General features: G+C 37.4%; 2 protein-coding genes across 2 annotated transcripts in view; one reads left to right on the top strand and one right to left on the bottom strand.

Moving 5' to 3' along the window:
- Nucleotides 1–509: 509 nt before the first annotated feature.
- Nucleotides 510–7,573, bottom strand: slc25a25a (solute carrier family 25 member 25a). Its single transcript, XM_084390254.1, has 10 exons — nucleotides 7,316–7,573; nucleotides 6,012–6,138; nucleotides 5,825–5,912; nucleotides 5,430–5,541; nucleotides 4,406–4,564; nucleotides 3,356–3,508; nucleotides 3,075–3,182; nucleotides 2,435–2,602; nucleotides 1,851–2,001; nucleotides 510–1,709 (listed from the first exon to the last, which is right to left on the bottom strand). Exons 1-10 carry the CDS (start codon nucleotides 7,472–7,474, stop codon nucleotides 1,525–1,527), a joined length of 1,410 nt encoding a protein of 469 aa, XP_084246380.1. The 5' UTR covers nucleotides 7,475–7,573; the 3' UTR covers nucleotides 510–1,524.
- An 8,674-nt stretch (nucleotides 7,574–16,247) lies between these two features.
- The window catches only part of naif1 (nuclear apoptosis inducing factor 1), a 5,327-nt gene continuing 45 nt past the window's right edge, over nucleotides 16,248–21,529 (top strand). Inside the window, exons 1-3 of the mRNA XM_084389603.1 lie at nucleotides 16,248–16,800; nucleotides 19,989–20,036; nucleotides 20,204–21,529. The exon at nucleotides 20,204–21,529 is cut by the window's right edge and continues 45 nt beyond it. Coding sequence (XP_084245729.1) covers nucleotides 16,377–16,800; nucleotides 19,989–20,036; nucleotides 20,204–20,676 — 945 coding nt within the window. The 5' untranslated portion in view covers nucleotides 16,248–16,376 and the 3' untranslated portion in view covers nucleotides 20,677–21,529. The remainder of the gene's footprint in view (nucleotides 16,801–19,988; nucleotides 20,037–20,203) is intronic.

Here is a 21,529-nt window from a genome sequence, read left to right as displayed (position 1 = left end):
TTTTTTTTAAAGCCTAGCTTAAATATGTAATAAAATTTATATACACCTATTAACTGTTGTAGTTTAAATTGCTTTAACAGTGAAATATTGGAACATTTATTTCCAGAGTAAATGATCAGAACAGTTACTGTTTTAAATAGACAATTAGCATGTTTTTAAAACACTTTTAATTTAGTATATGAGCTTACCACAATTTAAATGTAATGTATTAAATTTAAAGTATTTTTTTAAATAATGAATAAACATTATGGCAACATATTAGTAAGTTATTTAAAATTGGAAACACTTTACAATGCTATTTATTAATCATTAAGGTCAGTTCATAAAAACACAACTTCTAATTGTTATTTCATGCCAGCTCTGGTCCATTAAATAACTTATGAAGTGCATTAATAAATGTCATAATTAACATGTACTAGAATGAATAAATGCAATGTTAAAAACTAACGTAGTTAAACAAACCTTGTAAAAAATTTGTAAACATTAAGATAAACACCACAGACAACATAATATGAATATTACGTTTTTATTGAAAAAATAAAATTACATTTAAGGGAAAACAAATCTCTAAAACAAACTAAAATAAGAGCCACTTTGCTTGAAACAAATACTATTACAATGAAACTCTGATGAACTCAAATCATCAATTCCCAAAAACCGTTCCAGTGTTCCGGATGGAGGTTTCCAAACACCTCACACCTGTGCATTTATGTTGAAACTCGTGAACTTCAATACCCAAGCAATACTGCAAGTAAGCAAATCATGTGCATTTATTACTTCAACATTTGGTCCCCATTACAAAACGCTCACACTCTTTGACAATGTTGCAAGATTAGTCGTTACACTGTTACATTCACAATTGACTAAAGCAATTAAAGTGCATTTGTTTTCAAATCAACCAGACATTCTCTTATATTAAGGCAAAGCGAACATCACTGTGCCGATTTAAAGTAACCAGAATTAGGATTAAATTAGACAACAGTTTAACTACTGAAAAACACTGGCTTTAACAGAGACTCTGTGCAACGAACACATTCATTAAACTCTCAGATGCCACAATATAAATAAATATCTGGTTAAAGATGTATAAATACGATACTTTAGTCAATATAAAGCAGCATTATTAAGAAAGTGGGCAGTGCAACTTCAATCAGCATGAAATAATGCTGTGTTTGTAGTGTTGATTCGATTGCATTGCCCAACTGGATCATAACAGCACTTGATTCTTTCTCAGTGGCACTTACACACACACACACACACACACACACACCACACGAAATCGAATATATATGCATTTTTACACATATATATCGCAACACACACACTGGTCACATGAAATCGAATACGTTGGTCCCTGATTTCAGCTTTCGAACTTTTTTTCCCGACAGATTTCGAACTGAATAAATAACGAGATGTTAATTAACAGTGTCATCCTCCACCCTCACATTCACAGAATGAGATCCTCCACACCTCGAGGTTCAAAACCCCCCGAGATTTAGTCCTTGCGTCGAGCCTTTACAAGCCTCATCTCGACAGCACTCCTAACGACGACTTGATGTGCTCGTACACTACGTAGCTGATGCTGACCGCGGGGATGACCTTCAGGAAGTTTGGGGTCAGACCCCGATAGAGACCCGTCGGGCCCTCGGCCTTCATGATCTGCTTGAAGAGTCCCGACATCGACACCTGGGAAGAGCCCTCGACTGCAGCTGCAGGAATAAAAATACCACATTTAATATTCAGCAATATTATTGATCTGAAACAATCTATATTGTAAAAAGCGCTATATAAATAAAGGTGACTTGACCATGAGAAACAACACTTTATACTTTATAAACCCTGGAGCTCACCTTGCGCCTGCATGCGTGTCCGTACGAGAGCCAGTGGGTAACTGGCGAGCTGGCCACACGTGCTGGAGACCGTACCACACGCCAGAAGCACTAACACACCCGGATTCGCATTATCCGTGCCATAGCGCTGAAGCCAAGTGTTCTTTAACGTCTATAAAGAGCAAGATTAGGAAACAAAAATTAGCATTTTCTGTTCATAAATGACACCTCCAGTGATTGCTCCCTATTATGCCCTTTACTAAGTCTTGATTTTACTTTACTAGAACAGGTTTTCATGCTTTAAAGTTCATTATTTTTCCCATATTCGCAGCTCCTCTCTTCCCAGTCTGTCATTAACGCTCCGTTTAGTTCACATCTCTATGAAGCCCCGCCTTCTGCAAAGCACACTGTGCTCTGATTGGTCAGCTGGAGCAGTGTGTTCTGATTGGTCAAGTGCTTTGAGCGTGTTTGGGAAATGTCCCGCCCCTTCCCATAACTGCCAGTTTCAACACACTACTGACTAACTCAACCAGGCCCCGCCCCTTTATTCTGCGTATGAATTATTATAATGAGGAATATTGTGACGTGTTCGTTCCTCTGCTCACCTCATAGACTGCCAGGTCGATGCCAGCGTACGGGATGATGCCCAGCATGTTCGGTACGTAGCCTTTGTAAAACGCAGACATTCCCTCCACCCTCAGGATCTGTTTGGCACAGTCTGAGATGCCCTTGTACTGGCCCGTCTTTCTTAACGCCAGACGAGTTTTGAGAACCTGAACAGAAGAGCATTACAGATTTCTTCATTATAGCGTTGTTTGTCTGACTGTTTGGAATGCCATGCCAGCGTCTCTGGCTAGTTTGATTACTACAAATTGAAAACAAAACCAAGCAAAACAGCGCACATATGAAACACAACCATGACATTTAAGTAGAGCACAAAATATCTTAATGCTACTAAAACAGACTTTAAGCAAAATATTCTCTCTTTCTATGTCTAAACATCTATATATCTATAATTAAATGCAGTAGTAAACATTTGAAGTGGATCAAAAGAGTTCACTAAGACAAGAACGGGTATTGTTAAAAATTCATGTATAACTTTGATGAAAGGTTTTGATCCACTTCAAATGTTGACTACTGTATGTATGCATGCATGCGTATGTATGTGTGTGTGTGTGTATGTATGCATGCATGCATGCGTGTGTGTATGTATGTATAATGAGCAGTTTTGCTTCGGAGACGCACCTCCATGGGGTAAATGGTGCTCTGAGCAATGACTCCTGCCAGGGAACCTGCTACAAAGCGTTCCCCGATCCCCAGAGTTTCCTGACTGCTTCCCATCAGCCGTTTAATCTGTCGACAAAAGAAAAGTCATTCATTTAATGATGCACAAAAAGTTGGTTTGATTTTAGTTGCTGAGAATAACCCCGTTTCCTTGTTTTCAAACATGCACCAATTTTTTCATACTTCTCAAGTCGGACATTTACATCCCTGACAAAGGAAGTGCATCAGCTCTCATGCATTACCTGCTCGTAAGCCATGAATTTGAGGGCTGATTCAGGTGCGATTTTGATGACGTTGATGCCGTTGCCCCTCCATAACGAACGCATCCCTCCTTCCTTGATCATCTGGGCGAGACCACTCATGAGACACATGTTGTTGCCATGAGTACCATGTACCTGAGACAAGAAAATAAGGTTTATTAGAACCTGTTATATCTAAATAATAACAGATGATATCACACCTTACATAGTGATCAGAATGAACATGTTCGATTAAAACACAAGATTTTAGACCCTCACAAGCGGGGGAGCAAAGTTGAGTGTGTCGAAAAAAGTAGGTGAAAGTTTTTAAACCGAATCAACTGAACGATTAAAGTCCAATTGAGTAACGGCTGATGTAAGCTGACACAGATCTTCACTATCAGAGAGTCATGACAATGTCCACTCGTATCTCGTATCGGACCAATCAGAGAGCAAAACAGAGGGTGTGCTTGACCACTCGGATTCTGATTGGATGCTTGAATAATCTGTATAATAATTATTCTGTTCCCCGGAACATACATTTATGATACTGATTAACTACACTTATGACTCTTGGGTAACAAAACCAATTGTTCTGGCCATATAATTATGAAACCAGTTTTTCTGGGCCAATCTTGCAAAATAAGTTAGCCTTATCCCTGATAAAAACCCTATTATTAACATTTTGGTGGTTCTTCAGTCTGTATGGCCTATAAAACACCTTGTATATACACTGGTTACGTCTGGATTTAAGAGGGATTTATATCAAATAATTCGTTATTTTGACATTCTTCCCATTTTGCTTGCCCTTTATCTAACATATACTTAGTTGATTAAGGGCTTGAGGTCTGAAGGAGGGATTTGAAGGAAAATGCTTGTGTAAATAAAACCTAGTAACCTGTAACCAAGTCTACAGATAAAGCTGAGGTTGGGATTCATTAAAGACTACGCCCTTGAGTGAGTAACTTAACAGATTTTAATATAGGACACAAGATGCAACACTAATCTAGTTCTCTTGAACCCAGAAAGACGCAGGTCACGTGATCATCGTACCTGCATGAGGACTTTGAGTCGGTCGAGCGGCGCAGTGAAGGTTCGTGACACGGCTCCAGCTCCTCCACCGGCGACCAGATGTCTCCACCACATCCCGGTCATGTGCTCCTCCGACGTGAACTCATCTGGTACCATCAGGTTCTCTCCCACATCAAAGATCTAGGAAGAAACAGATCACCAATACGGTTAACCAATTAACCAATGTGTGTAAATCAGTGAATTGTGTATTAATGCTACTTCAAGAGAACTAAAGTGCAACGACCTTGGCAGCAACAGTGTGTGTGTCAAGTGTGTTCTGACCCGACCAGTGACGCAGACAAAACGTTTTTGACGCACCAAGGTGCCATTTGATCGAAAAATCCATTGTGGACTTTAGAAACCCTCGTAAACTTGCGCACATTTTATCAGAGTCCATATTATTGCGCACTGAACTTGAGGACAAAGGCTGCGGTCCAGTTTAAGCTGCCATTAAATAGGTCACTGATACTGAAATTCAACAAATCAAACGACTAGATCAAGTCTCAAATTGAACAGCTAATTGTGCACGTCAACAAGACTTGTTGCGTAAGGAAGGGACAGTCAGTCTTGGTTTCATTTGAGTACTCTTGATATTTGACTTGCAAAAATGTAATGATGGATTTATGCACGAACTCTAGCAGTCAGGACACAGGCTAGTTTAGATTTAGTAGCTGCAACGTTACACCTATTAAACTGGAGCCTGTCCTAGATCACAGTGTTCCTGTCGATATTTTAGGCACAGTCACTTTACGACCGCCATCAACCGTATATCATAAGGCCTAAGTCCTAAACCAATCTTAAATCTCAAGCCAGATACACACCTTTTAAGAAACCTGAATAACTCCCTGCAGACATATTAATCAGATCCCCATATTAATCAGATCCCCATATTAATCGCTTTCCAGTCATCAGGAACAAAGCCGCTTTTTAACTAAACGGGCCTTTCAGGTCGTTTAATTCGGAGGATTTGGACTAGCATTAGTTTGAGCGAGGGAGAAACTCTTACGGTCGAGTGTTTCCAGTACAGGATGATTTCGGGAATGTTCTCGGCAGGTTGCAGCGTGGGATACTTTTTCCACTCGTTCCAGTCGATAGTCATTGTGCCATTTTTGTCCATGCTACAAGAGGAAAAAGACAAACAAGAGAGAAGGGAGACCGTTTACAACCTGGAAACAAGCTCTGCGCTTAATGAATTTAACAAATGATCAATTCTAACAAAGCTCTGACTCATTAAGAGATCAAATGACCAAGAGGTCAATGCATTTATATAGTTATAAACTAACTGTAAGTGTCTGAAATACAAAAAATATATATAATGAGAGCTAAACATAGGAAGGTAAATTAGACTTTAAAGTCAACATGGCAATATTGCCAATTTTTTTATTCCAAACAATATTTCACCTATTAAGGACTTTCTCCGCTTGCTGCAGGGAAATATGGACACCAAGATCTCGCAAGGAGTTCATAATGTCACTGGCGTTCACTTGACCTGACAAGAAACAAATAAAAGAAATGTCAGTCATTTTAAAAATCACAAATTTTTTTATGTGAGTTTGTAAATCAAGTATTGCATCACAAGGTATAATACCAGTTTTTTTTCTATCCAGGCTTTTGAAGACAAGCTTCAGGTCTTTCTCGTGGTCTTGGAGGTAGTGAACAAACTCTTCAAAGTCCAGCTGCCCATCGTGCTCTTTCTCTTCAGTTTTCAATGTTTTCTGTGTGGGGAAAAGATGACAATTTTTAATGCAACCAAATCTAATCAGTGTGTGCGACTGCGAATATCCAATGCATTCCAGCAGCAAATCATTGCACAATCAGTAAGGTTAGTGTGTGAATACCGACAGCTGGAAAACTAGAACAGAGGGAATGAGTGTCTTTAGTTATTAGACGGGAAACTATGCAGATCAAATGAGTTACAGGCTTAAAAGACACCTGACACAATACAAGGGCTGTGAAACCCAGGTAAAGGTGTCTGTGCTTTTCTCTGATGCTACAAAAAAACACTATTAACTACTAACTCACATGGGAACTTTAATTCATAATCAGATCACACTCTCAGTCTCCTGTCGTTGTAATTATTGAATGCGTTCTCTAGAAAATCTGTTTGTGAGATTATAATCATGTTTGTACACTCATCCAGATTATTGCAGCAGCTCAGACAATCATAATCAATACATTTATGGACCTATCAATTCTGATTGTCTCATTGAAACTGTACTGCACCACTAGGGGCACCATACGGGCTTCAATTAAAAAACGACTACATTAAAGTATGAATCTTTAAGTTGTATATAAAACTATTAAGTTACAGTACCATGGTGTTGATGAGGCTATAACACTGAACACATTATTGATGCACTTTAATTAGTCAATAGTTTTAAAGGGATAGTTCACCCAAAAATGAAAAATCTGTCATCATTTACTCGCCCTCAAGTTGAATTTTTTTTCATCTGCTGAAATTATTTATTTTATGCTGATAAGAATTTTGTTCATACTATGGAAATCAATGGGGACCATAAACTGTTTGGTTACCAACATTCTTTAAAATATCTTCTTTTGTGTTCTGCAAATGAAAGAAATTCATACAGGTTTTGAACAACTTGAGGGAAAGCAAATTAGGACAGAATTTTTTTTTTTTTTTTTTTTTAGGGTGAATTATCCTTTTAAGCGCTCTGGGGGAAACTCCAAATATGGTCATTTCCACGGAAACGCGCGCGCGCAAGAAAGAGGAACGAGCACCGGAAACGTCATGCGTCAAAAATGTGTAGTTTCTTTAAAAAAAAGAAAAGAAAAAAAATCAACTACTTTTTACTTTATTCAAAGGTCCGCTTACATTGAATAATATATAAAGAAAGATTAGAAAGAATGTACATATGGTTTGATCATTTTTACCTTCTTCCATTTTCGGTATGTGGAGAATTCCTGCGACGGCAGAAGGACGCTGAGAGACTTGAGCGACTTCAGCTCGGACGGTAATCCATTCGATTCAAAATAGTCCACCTCGACAGAATCTGAATTATGGACGGGCACATAAAGGCACAGGCACAACATCTTCAAAATAGTAAAAGTCTTCAATCAATAAATAAATAAATAACACAAGAACACTTTCGCCTGCCGGCGGTGAAACGCTGAAATGCCGGTAACGGCGCTGATAGAGTCTAGAAAAGTCCTTAGACACGCCCACTGAGTGAAGGAGGCGGACTCTGATTGGCCACCGGGTTCCACGCATTTGAAATCCGTCATTGATGTCAGAGTCTCAAAGACCAATCACGGCTGGAGGCCATTGGGTCGTATGTAAAGCAGACCCATCCTCTTTCACTACTGAACAGCTTGAGCTGCCAGAAGAGGCATGTGACATTCTGTGAAATTTCAATGGAAGTGACTCATAGAATTTCACATTTTCTCACAGGGCAGAGAAACCGACATAGACCTGTAACATGTTGTATATTGTTAGACAAAAAGTAATTAAAAGTTAACTTTATTAACCCCCTTAACATGCCTCAAGTCAGGGTTATTATAGTGAACTAAAACTTAGACCATTAAAACATTTTTTTTACTTGAAGTATGTATAATTGAACTGTTTGTATTTGCATTGACCTGTTTCATTTTAAATAACAAAAAATGACTGCACTCACTTTCATGAGAAGTGGTCTTCTTCCCTTCTAACTCACTTTAATGTGCATTTGCATATGTTTGTGATTATAGAATTAGCCCTGTGCATATAGAAAAAAATTACTGAAGCCAAACATAATTAGAGTTAGCAGGTCAGAATAGGGTATTTTCTTGGTTAGTAGCAGTAATTATCGTTAACAGGCCCAAATATAAACGGCAACTCTGTAATCCTGCAGCAAAGCTGAGACAGTCTCCGGTTGCAGGATACGTCAGAGTCTGGTGGAGGACATACGTGTCCGTGCCAAAACTCACTCCACAGAGATTTATCACTATCTGTGAGGGGGACACCAACCTATAAACCATCTGTAACCTACAGAGGGGGTGTTACGGGGGAAAAGCCTGGTGTATAAAAAGATCGGTTGTTAGACGTCTTCAAATGCCAGAGGTTTTACCTATAAATCTTTTAACTAAAAATAGAACTTATAATTCTTCTTTCATATGGCAATTCGAATAGGCCAGTTATGTAATGCATGTCTGTATTTGCACTATTATGCCACAAGTATAGAAGCTTTTTTCTCGCATCTGCGAGTTCATATCTCAGAATTGCGAGTGTATATCTCACAATCCCAAATCGCAGGATATAAATTCGGCATTGCAAGAAATAAACTAAAAATAAGTAATAAAAAATAAAATAAAATTATACAGTGGCGGAGGCAAGCTTCCATATAAGTGCAATGTCATATGATCAGTGTCGGGGAAAGTTACTTTTAAAAGTAATGTGTTACAATATTGCGTTACTCCCTAAAAAAGAAACTAATTGTGTCATTTTTTAGGGAAAGTAATGTGTTGGGTTACTTTTGCGTTACTTTTTCTCACCTGGGCTGGGCTTGAAATGAATAAGCCTCGGACTGAAGGAAATGAAAATAAACGTCTGTAAAGAAGGCGCTGCTCAAATAAACTGGATCGCAGGACAAAGGAGAAGAAAATTCAACAAATAAAAAAAAAGAAACACAAATGTGATGTTTATCTTTTAAAAGTCTTTTTTGTTTATTAGTATGATTGAATTGGATCATCGAAGGTCTGCAGCAAAGACATTGAGTAATAAAGTGAGATTAAATGCATAAAGTAGCCTAGCCTATATTTAGATTTAACATTTTTTTTGTTGCAGGTTTGCGAAATATTAACTAGTGTTCATATCAATGTTTTTATTCATTTTGAGGAACACTGAATCTGTTTTTGTGCAAGTGAGAGGAGTAAAAGTATGCTTACATTAGTCTACAACTATAACCATCATATTCACACACAACACCTCTGAATTTACTCACAATATCTCTCAACATGGAGGAGTTGTCAGTCAATTTAAGTGGCAACAAAATGACTTATTTGAAAAAGTACCTCAGATATTTTGTCGTAAATTTAAAAGTAATGCATAGTTACCTGAAGTAATCTGATTACATAACTTGTGTTACTTGTAATGTGTCACGTGCAACACTGCATATGAAGTAATTCGTGAGCTTGCATTGATTTGCGCATGTTTTATTTGGTATATGGGTATTTTATTTCCTTTACTCTCCAACCAAAACAGGTCATATCTGAACATGCATCAGAAGAGTTGAGTATCTTTGTAACACAATCCAGTGGATCTTGATAGTGCACTCATGTACTGTATGCAGCGTCGCATCAGGCTGGCCTTATGACTGAATTTGACTCCTGTGCTCTCTAAAAACTAATTTTAGCCATAAGTCACACGCAGGGGGATAGACGCGGGCTTTGGGAGTCAGTACAGAGCTCTTATTTCGTCAAGCAGGGTTGAGAGAAAGACAACTGCTCTTGATGTTTTCATTCATTCAAGACCTTTATAGTCCCAGAGAGTGATGAAGCTAATAAAGTTTCAGATTCACTGCAAACCATGATAAGTTGGCAGAACTCAAAAATTTGAGGCAATCAGTTGACTAAATTTAAGTCCCCCTGTGGTGTAAATCCAGCTTTTAATGTTGTTTATGTGTCTATGTGGTGTTTTTAATCCTCTTTAAGACAAAGCATGTAAGTTCATAAGTCGACACCATTGCTGAGTATTTCCTCCTTAAAACTGCAGTGAACCAAAGACAGTCTCAAAAACACGCTTTGAAATCGCTGGTGTTTCTGACGTCACAAACTACCTTGTAACCAATCAGATCAACGTGTGATCGTCAACCAGTGGATCTCTGAGCTGAGTGAGTGAGTGGAGGTGGGGCTCATTTGCATATTCATAGAACCGCGCATACTAAATGAGGCAAGGGTGTCGAGTTACAGACAAGATATTTTAATGCATAATACATTTTTTTCAAGGAAAAATCAAAAGATCAAAGATGAGTTTTAACGGATAAAATTACTGACTACAGGCGGACTTTAACAAACTCTGTAACTTTACAGACATGTTAATTGCTACTGATTTTAATTGAAATGTTGACTAAGCTATACCTCATATATTTGATTGCATAGATGTCACATTAACTCAATTCTTTTAAAATTAGCTATAACACACTAATCTTGCATGTGCTGATTTTACTGGCAGAAAAATTATTCATATATGATTTTGCAGTCCATCCTCAATCTAACCAGGCTCTACTGTTCAACACAATACTGCAAGAGAAACCCTATAAATCCTAACACAACAGAAGATTAAACTCTAACACATCTATCCCCATATTCATCTTGTGCAAAAACACACACAATAACACTTCTTTTCATAATGAATCCTCCTTATGTTTGACGCTAAGCATGCTGGGAACTATAAATGTGCTGCACTTATGTTCATCTTTAAAGAATCATTTAGTTCACTTAACTTTTTTACTTTAAACTTTCAGTAATATTTGAGTGAACTAAACGTATTTATTTCAGGTTTACACGGTTTCTCTGGAATTTTTCTCTTTTTATCTGCACTGAAAACTATTGGATTTACTTTGAAACAGTTTTCACTCAAAAATTACTATTAATTCTCACAAATAATTACAAAGATAATGCAGGTATAGCACAATTAAACATGAAATTAAGAAGTAGACAGACTGAAATATTTTCTTGGAAAACGTTCTCCAATAATCTTTGTTTTATTCACAACTTTGAAAAATCACAGTGTATTTTGTCTTATTCTGTTAAGTACTAAAACGTATTCTTAAATATGGACGCGGCGTCTAATTGAAAATGTTCTGAAAGTAAAAAGTGTCCATATTTATTTATACTTAAGTATTTTAAAAGTAACATGTTCAATGCATAAATGACCATATTGACAAGTTACATTTTACATGAGTTCATTATTAGTGTTAAATAAGCTTCATTTGACTATAATTTGGCTTGATTTGATGTCAGCTCAGTAAGAAAAATATATTTAATAAGTCATGATCGTCAGTGAAATATTGGCTTTTAAGGTGTAATTTATAAATGGACAAATACTCTGTTTCTAAGTACAAATACAAAGTATAATAATGAAGTATAATAATGAAATACAGTATACTTTACACCTCTTGGGTCATAATGCTGTTCTGAACACAAATTATGAAACAAAGTTTGTTTTTCAGGTAAACTTTCTGATCAATGGACTGGCCAATCGTGATGGGCCAGTTATTCAAAACATTTAATCTGGATCAAAATTATCCGTATTTGGAAATCCCATTTTTTCTTATTCAGGATCAGGTAATCCGTCTTACTTTTATGCCGTTTTTTTTTCAAAGCAACATTGGACTGGATCACCCTGATCCAGATACACAGTTTTCAAGGTGACCAAATCCGGATTACCAGTGCTCTAAATGGGACAACATATCACAATGTGGGCTACCAGCTACATAGCTAAAAGAACAGGTAGAAGAGCAAACATGGGGTCACTAAGGGTTTCTTATTTTGAGACAAAACACAAAAATAACATAAACATCCACTTCCATTCATAATTTCTTTTATGACCCCTCATCTGAGCCACAACAAATAAAACACACATATATGCATTAACAAATATATTGTGGATATTTTGAAACCGTCTTTAAAAAAAAAAAAAAGGCTAAATGTCCAATAGTTAGCAAAATAAAGAATGTTCAGGGTTCTTCTTCATCTCTGATGATTGTTTCTTTGAAAATAATATACTGTGATGAATGACAGAAAAATGGAATATATAATTTTTGTTTGTTATTGAAATCTGATTGGGGGATCATTTTTATTTTATTTTATTTTTACTTTACTTTACTATACTGAATAGCTTAATTGGTAGCCTGACTACTTTATCTACTTTATCACTGTTAAAATGGTTACACAATATACACTAAATGATACAAATGTATTATTTGACCAATTTTAAAGTTTTGCTACATTTTCTTCCTGGAATCCACCCTGAAATCCTACCCCCTGTTGGGATCAGAATGATCCTGTTTTTTTGGATCAAAGTTATCCAAATCCTACTGACAAGTTTTGAACAACACAAACTGAAGGTTTGATCCAGATTAAAACTAGGATTGGATTCCGTGATCTAACCTGATTTCAGATTCCTTCTTTCCCTTTTGAACAACCCATTTTCAAGATTTGATCCAATCCGATAGACCAAAATCCGATCAGCTTACCTTTGAACAACTGGCCCGATAAGGCCAGTTCTAACCGTTTATCTGTTTATATGTCACATACAGATACATCCTTTGCATGAAGATAAACGGCTCATTCATAAAGAGCTCCATACATTCAAACTCAAAGAGCAATTAAAGGTGTACATTATTAACCACAGTACAAAGGTCAAGTTCCAGGACTGAGAGTGCTGTGTTTGTTTTGATCTGGTTCTGGATTACGTCTGAGAGCTGATCCCTGAAGTGCATCCGATAAACTTTACCTGGAGGTCAGGTTGACAGATGACAAACAAGATGTGTGTTACGTGCTATTACCTGCTTCAGTCACTGCTTGTCTCTCAATAACGGGATCAACAGAGATTCTGCTGAGAGTCTCAAACGCTCTTATCAACAGAAACAGGAGAAAAGTGCAGTTTGTGTGAAGAAATGCTGCGGTTGAGTTCCTGATATCACAGATCGGCTTTACTGAGCAGAATAAAGGATTTTCTATAAAAGACAACAACACATTTTCACAACTTAACCATTCAAAGGTCAAGATATTTTAATGCTTTTGAAAGAAGTCTCTTCTGCTCACCAAGGCTGCATTTATTTGATCAAAAATACAGTGAATACATGAAATATCATTACAATTTTAAAGAACTGTCAATATATAGTAAAGTGTCATTTATTCCTGTGATCCTGTGATTATTACTCCAGTCTCAGTGTCACATGATCCTTCAGAAATCACTCTAATATGAGGATTTGATGCTCAAGAAACATTTCTGATTATTGTCGATGTTGAAAACAAGCCTTTAAACTGTGTTTTACATTTAGAAGTAGCAGGTAGCAACACACACACACAAGAAAAACCCCAACATTGTAGTTTTGACAATGTTGACATTGTCATGTTGATGTATTGCCATGAAAAAACACACACATGCAATTCAGATTTTACATCAGAAAGCATAAAGCCTGTATTAAATGACTGGCTGCATGTGAGCCTTGGACTTTCTTGCTCACTGAAGTTTTGCATTCAGAGTTTAGCCTGACCGTAAGAACAAAACACAAAGTCCTGCCAAGATCCGTGAATACCGTAGTGAAAGACTATAAAAAGATGAGTTAAGAGCATCACAATCACTCACACAGTCTGTCATGTGTTCAGCATTCCTGTTGGCCAACACTATACAGCTGAAGAACACTGTAAAGGTTGCAGTTCCTGAAGATGTTCATGTGCTGAAAGACATCATGTTCTTTCATCAGTGTAACCAACAATGATCTTTCAGGTCATTCTACAAGCACATTTTCAAAATGTTACAGTGTACAAGTAACTCAACCAATAATGTAAAAAAAGGAAAAGAAAAAAAGAAAAACACATTTCCACTGCTGTACTAATGAGATTATGACAGATTACACTATTCAAGGAACTTCATTTGCATGTCTGACCTCAGTTTTGCTCCCAAATGTCTGCGAACAAGAGCCAAATTCTTAGAAATCAGCAAATGAGAACAAAAAAACATGAAGTAAGGTTTAACTTCCAGTCAGAACGCGAGGAGGGCAACCTCTGATACAATGTGTCAGTTTGAAACGATTTAGAATTCCGAACAGTTTAGTTTTGAAAGGAAACAATACGGAATGATTTACAATGTAACTGAATTCAAATGAGTGGATAATTCACTCTTCAGAAAGAATCCTTACAATGTTCTTGGATGTTGTCAACACATCTTTAGCAGCAGAACAGCAAAATATCACAGTGATCCATTACATTATAGTGTGATCACGATGAAGGGCTGCTTGTGTGTTTGCTGCGGTGAGGAAGCGCCTCTCGTTTCATTTTAATAGGTGACTTTATTCTAAGAATTCAGTTTTACAAAGATATATAAATTTGAATTCTCAGAACGGTCCTGCTTGATCTATTTCAGTCCATTATTTCTAGGAAGCCAATGTCAAAGACATAGCCCATTTTTATGAGATTCATTGTTTACACAAACTACAAAAGCCCTGTTCTGTAAAAATTGCTTTATAAGTTTGCACACTTCCACAATAACTGCTTAGAAACGCCACAGGTCAAGTCTTTATAGACATGATGTGGACATATTCACACAAGCTTGACAATGCTGGAAAATCCTGTCAGTGTTCTTAAAACTATTTTTAGACTTTGTTTTGCCAGCAGTCTGAGAGGATGTAAGGGCCGCTGTTTATTATGGGACACTTTTGGTTTCCTTGCCGACCGACCTATACAGGTACAGTCCAGAAACTTCTGCTCATTGGTGGAATGAAAGCACAGCATCTGAAAACAAGGCCTCATAATTCACCTGACATCTGGATGTAATGGATGGACTGGTATTTTTGCACTAAAAAAGCATCTGTTGAAAAATGATTAAACAAATTAAACAAAATAAATGAAATGGAAGATCAAAAAATGGCATTTTAAAGTATACTACATTATTGATATTCTATAGTACATTTTCATTGCCACTGAATTTTTAGTATATGTTTCTTTTGCTGATTTTATAAAATTGTTGTGAAAAAAATCCTGCTTAACAGGGTGGACAAAATATTAACTGGTTGGAAAAGTGGTATAACCATGGGATGGACGGATGGTTTCCTATCGCTCACGTACAACTGGAACTGGATTTAGATGGGAAACAATATTTAAAACATTGCCAGTGAACTTTAAATGCACTTCTTCAACTTTAAACATGAAATAATCTAACAGGGTGGACATTCTGATCTAAAATCAGCCAATGCACCGTCTCTAAGCAACAAGAAGCCAGAAGTTTTATATAATAAATTTCCTGCTAACTTTTTTCATATTTCCCTCAACAGGGTGGACGTACTAAGGTTGACACATCAAATTTGAAAGATAAAATTGGTAACAGTTAAAATATCTCTCACTTGCCAGAGTTGTTTTCCCTCTAAAGAAGGGATGACTGCTTTATGATATGTCATTTAATTTGTCCAATTTTCATTTAAAGGGGAAGTAGTCAAAAATAACAGGGTGAACAATGAATTGAGGGACAAGCCAAAAACAAAAAGAAATCATGTATAGCCAGTGTTGTATTTATTATGAAAATGGGTTATGCAGGCCTGGGGACAATTATGATATGTGGTGGTTCAAAATGCGGTGAAATGTTTCATTATTTTTTTTACGTTTAGAGTTCAGATTGTGTTAATTATGACTAAAATCGATATTGTTCAACATTTAAAGGCAGTAAGATCATATTGGGGACACAAAAGTCTCTGAATCCCAGGAATTAGGCTACCCAATGTGAAACTGCTTGTTTGTTTATTCAGCTTTAAAGAAGCAGCGTAAAATAATAAGTCATCAACTTAATTTTTTTTTTAGCCATGCTCTCATATACCCTGTTTTACAATGTTATATTGATACAAATCAGAACACGGTTTTCTAATTACACTCCTAAACTGAGTCACACTTTCTACATTTTATTCTGCATGTACACAATACAGTATGTTATTAAATAGCTCCCTCTTCTGGCTGACAATAAGTCTAGCCACGCAAACGTAAGGTCTGATTGATCACAGTTTCCACAAATGGAAAGAAAGATCGTCATTGTCACTAGCGAATCTAAACCAATGGGAATTGTAAGAAGCGACGAAGGGGCGGGACTTCAGCCATTTGGGGCCGCATACGTTGTTGTTGGAGGAGAAGTCGATTCAAGAAGCCATTACGCTGCGCAATTGTGTCCGGGAGAAAAACTTACTATTTTTGCGTATTCTACGCAATTTTATAACCCCCCCCCCCCTGCGTCCAATTTAAAAACATTATGGCATCTCAGGCCAAAAGGAGAAAAACGAATTTCTCCGAAAGGGAGGTGGAGATCATCGTGGAGGAGATGGAAAAGCAAAAACACGTTTTGGTGAACCACTTTAACGCGGGCGTCACGCACATCGCTAAGAACAACGCGTGGGTGGAGATTCTGAAACGCGTGAACGCCGTCAGCACCTGCCAGCGCGAGCTCGCCGAGGTCAAGAAGAAATGGTCCGATCTGAAGACGGAGGTGCGGAGAAAAGTGGCCCAAGCACGGGCGGCCATGGAGGGTACGGGCGACTGCACCTCCGTGCCCGTGATCCTGACCTCCATGCAGCAGCGAATCTGTAATCTACTGGGAGAAGCGACCATCATCAGCCTCCCGGCGGCCGAGATCGCGGTGCCCATCAGCTCCTCGGCCACCGTAACGCTCACGCAGAGTAAGACACTAGCGTTACCGTTGCGTAAACCTTACAGTGCGTAGAATCGCAAACAGCCACTTACTTACTTTGCTTCCCTTATTTTCACCCTGGTAAAAACACTTTAAGCCATGACCTATAGGTACAAATATATTTGAGCTATAGATACTTCCCCACTTGATCAATCACAGTACATTAAGCAATGATTTTGTATTCGTTTTTCCCCCTGAAAGGTTGTTTTAATATGAAAACGAGATCTAATTAAGATCTATCTTATTAAATATGGACCCCAGTCTTGGGTGTTATTCATTACTAAGTAATTAATTTTTCTGTAAATACAGTTACTTCTGATGTCATTGCATTATAGACTATAGAACAATTCTATATAAAACAATAGTGGATTAAACATCAAAATGTAACATATAATGTTAAAATGTAAATAATGTCAATAAGTAATGAAATATATATATATATATATATATATACACACACACACATAAACTTTCATTGCGTAGAATTGCAAAGAGCCATTTACTTCTGTTATTTTCACCCTGGTAAAACACTTTATGCCATGAACTACAGGTAAAAATAGATTTTAACTATAGATACAGTGGGTACGGAAAGTATTCATACCCCCGGTAAATATGATCAAAAATGGCTGTAAAAAATAAATCTTTCATTCAAAAAATTGGCAAAATTCTAACCTTTCATTGAAGTAAAAGAATTCAAATTGGGGGGGAAAATCACATTATGAAATAAATGTTTGTCTCCAAAACACGTTGGCCACAATTATTGGTACCCTTTTATTAAATACCTTTTTGCAATCTCCTTTTGCCAAGATACCAGCTCTGAGTCTTCTCTTATAATGCCTGATGAGTTTAGAGAACACCTGACAAGAGATCAGAGATCATTCCTCCATACAGAATCTCTCCAGATCCTTCAGATTCCCAGATCCATGTTGGTGCTGCTTCTCTTCAGTTCACTCCACTCATCAGGTCAGGGGACTGGGACGCTCATGGCAGATGCTCTTTGTGCTCCGAAACACATTTTTGTGTTGATTTTGATGTTTGTTTTGGATCGTTGTCCTGATGGAAGATCCAACCACGGCCCATTATAAGATTTCTAGCAGAAGCCGCCCGGTTTGGATTTTTTTATCCGTTGATATTTGATAGAATCCGGACCACGATGCCGTGTATCTGAACAAGAAGTCCAGGACCTCCAGCAGAAAAATAGGCCCACAACATATAAGATCCAGTGGTATATTAAATTGTACACATGGGGTACTTTTTATCCTTGTGTGCACCAAACCCATCTAGTGTGTTTGCTGCCAAAAAGCTCTTTGTTTAGTTTCATCTGACCACAGAACCCTGTGCCGTTTGAAGATCCAGTCGTGTCTGACCACTGAGTTTGTTTCTGGAGGAGCGAGGAGCATTTTTCTTGAAACCCTCCCAAACAACATGTGGTGATGTAGGGGTTGTTTGATCATTTTTGTTTTTTTTATAGGCTTTCTGACCCCCAAGACTCAACTAATCTCTGCAATTCTCCATCTGTGATCCTTGAAGAGTCTTTGGCCACTCAAACTTTCATCCTCACCGTACATTAATACAATATAGACACACGTCCTCTTCCTGGCAGATTCGTCACATCTTTAGTTGATTATAACTTCTTAATTATTGCCCTGATGGTCAAAATGGGGATTTTCAATTCTTTAGATATTTTCTTACAGCCACTTTCTATTTTGTGAAGCTCAACAATCTTTTGCTGCACATCAGAACTATATTCTGTGGTTTTACTCATTGAGCAAGGGAATTTGGCCTTTGTGTTTCCTCATATTTAAACTCCCGTGAAACAAGAAGTCATAGCTGGACAGTTTCATGTTCCTAGTCCCCCTGGTGTGCTAAAAAAAGGTAAATATTAATGGGAATATACTTCAGAGATATTTTACTCATAAAAAATTCGAGGGGTATGAATAATTGTGGCCAGCGTGTTTTGGAAAAAAACATTTATTTCATAATGTGATTTTCCCCCCAAATTTGAATTCTTTTACTTCAATGAAAGGTTCGATTTTTGCCAATTTTTTGAATAAAAGATAAAAAAAATTGAATGAAAGATTTATTTTTTACAGCCATTTTTGATCATATTTACCGGGGGTGTGAATACTTTCCGTACCCACTGTAGTTCCACACTTGATTTTTCCTGAAAGGTTGTTTTAATATTAAAATGACAGCTAATTAAGATCTATCTAATTATATATATGGACTCATTTGCAGCTTTTACTCATTACTAAGTAGCCTAATTAATTAGTGTAATTAATTTTCTTCTAATGTCATTGCATTGTAGACTATAGAACAATTCTATATAAAACAATAGTGGACTGAAAATCTAAATTTAACATATACATATTTCTTTGTGAATGAATAATGTATCGTAAATAAATAAATGTTCTTCCTTAAAATACATGGTGCATAAGTTTGGACACCCCTATGTTAAATTCCCATAGAGGCAGGCAGATTTTTATTTTTAAGTATTTTTTTTAAAAAAAATTTAGGATACTATGCATCCTGATAAAGTTCCCTTGGCCTTTGGAATTAAAATAGCCCCACATTATCACATAGCCTTCATCATACCTAGAGATTGGCATGGGGTACTTTCCATAAGATCATCTCTCAATGCAAATCAAAAACTAGCTATTAGGCTAACTGAAATAAAACCATGCCAATCTCTAGGTATGGTGAAGGCTATGTGATAATGTGGGGCTATTTTAATTCCAAAGGCCAAGGGAACTTTATCAGGATGCATAGTATCCTAAATTTTTTTTTTTTAAAATACTTAAAAATAAAAATCTGCCTGCCTCTATGGGAATTTAACATAGGGGTGTCCAAACTTATGCACCATGTATTTTAAGGAAGAACATTTATTTATTTACGATACATTATTCATTCACAAAGAAAATTGGTGTCCTTAAAGGTTAGATTTTTCCTAATTTTTTTAATTAAGGCATTAAGTTCAATTTCCAAAAGATGATTTTTTATTCCTCTTTTTAGTCAACTTTAGCATGGGTGTATACACTGCATTGCACTGTATATATTCTGAATGTAGTATAATATTCTGTCAAAATTTTGTTAGTTTTTTCACCATGATTTTAGTAATAAAATGTTATATATTGCAAATGCATTGGATGCTGTATAAATGTGATCGTCTTTTCACAGGCATTCAGCCAGCGGCCGCAGGAGCGTGCGAGATTAAAACTCTTGAAGGTATGGCTTTAGTTTTACGCATGATCTTCATCTAAGACAATTTTCTGTTTTTAATATTAAGGTTGATATGAAACGGAAGATTGCATTTTTGTATTGCGGTATATTGTGACACGATAATTTGTGACCCCTAGTTGATATTGACTGAGATGTGTGTGTTTTCGCCCCAGCGGACGAGACGACGTACCACACGCTGGAGGAGGGCATGGTGGAGTATTGCACCACCGAGACGCCGGTGACGGTCAGCGCAGAGGCGCCGGTGGAGATGCTGGCGGCGCAGGCCGAATGCTCCGCCAAACCTCAGGAACTGAAGAGCCGGATCGCCCTCAACTCGGCCAGACTCCTGCAGGAGCACCGCGTCACAAACCTGCACGTGCGTGAGATCGCCCAGCACCTGGAGGACCAGAACGACCTGCTCCAGATGATCCGGCGCTCGCAGGAGGCCCAAGCCTGCGCTCAGGAGAGACAAGCCCAGGCTCTGGAGGGCACGCAGGCCGCTCTGCTGGCGCTCATTCAGATGTTCAGACCCGCTCTGAAGGACCTGAGGAAGTTTCTCCAGAACACCAGCAGCACGAACACAGCAGAGACCGCAGGAGACGGAGCGGGAAACGTGCCGCCAACGAAGCCTGAGGACGCACCGTAGAGATGAGAGATGAGTGACCGGTCCTGGTCTGGAATAGACTGTAAATTATTGTACAGCACTGTGCCTCAAAGAGTTTGTGCTTATGTGTGTGTGTGTGTGTGGACGTTTCAGGGATATCATGAGGTGAAATTAGGACTTTAACGTGCATTTTAAAGAAGTGGCCGAAATCTAAAATGTATGGAAGCTTGTTTTACGCCACAGAATAATAATAAAAAAGAAGGTAATTGCGACTTTACATCAGAATTGCGTGATTTAAAGTCGCAATTACGTGTTATAAAATCAGAATTGTGACATTAAACTCGCAATTGCGAGAAATTAACTCGCAATTCTGACTTTTTCTCAGAATTGCATGTTTATATCACGCCATTCTGCCTTTATATCTCCCAATTGTGTGTTATAAAGTCATAATAATAATAATTAAGGTCAGAATTGTGAGATTGTAAACATGCAATTCTGAGACAAAGTCACAATTATCTTTTTAAATGTTTAATTCTGTGGCGGAAACAAGCTTCCATTAAAATGTCATGTACGTTTTACTTTAAAAAGAGCATTTTTGTGCTTGAAGTGAAACTTCTTTTCAGTTTATCTTCAACTTGTGCGTTTTATTTTTTACATTTGGTTGCTTAAAAAGCGAATAGATTGCAACAAACTTGATTTGATTTTTTTTTTTTGTGTCAACATTATATTTGTTCAACTGACCCTAAATTGAACGAAAGCATTGCATGCATCGAGTGCAAACGCCAAAATGTACAGAAAACACAGTTTCTCCTATTTATGTAGGAACTCGAATGGCTCCTTTTACAGGCCTTGGAAGACTTTGTGGAGGATTTTGTTTCTTTAACTTTTGACAATA

The sequence above is a fragment of the Rutilus rutilus genome (assembly GCF_951802725.1).
Source record: "Rutilus rutilus genome assembly, chromosome: 19".
NCBI classification, from domain to species: domain Eukaryota; kingdom Metazoa; phylum Chordata; class Actinopteri; order Cypriniformes; family Leuciscidae; genus Rutilus; species Rutilus rutilus.
This window is presented reverse-complemented; position numbering and strand designations above follow the sequence as displayed.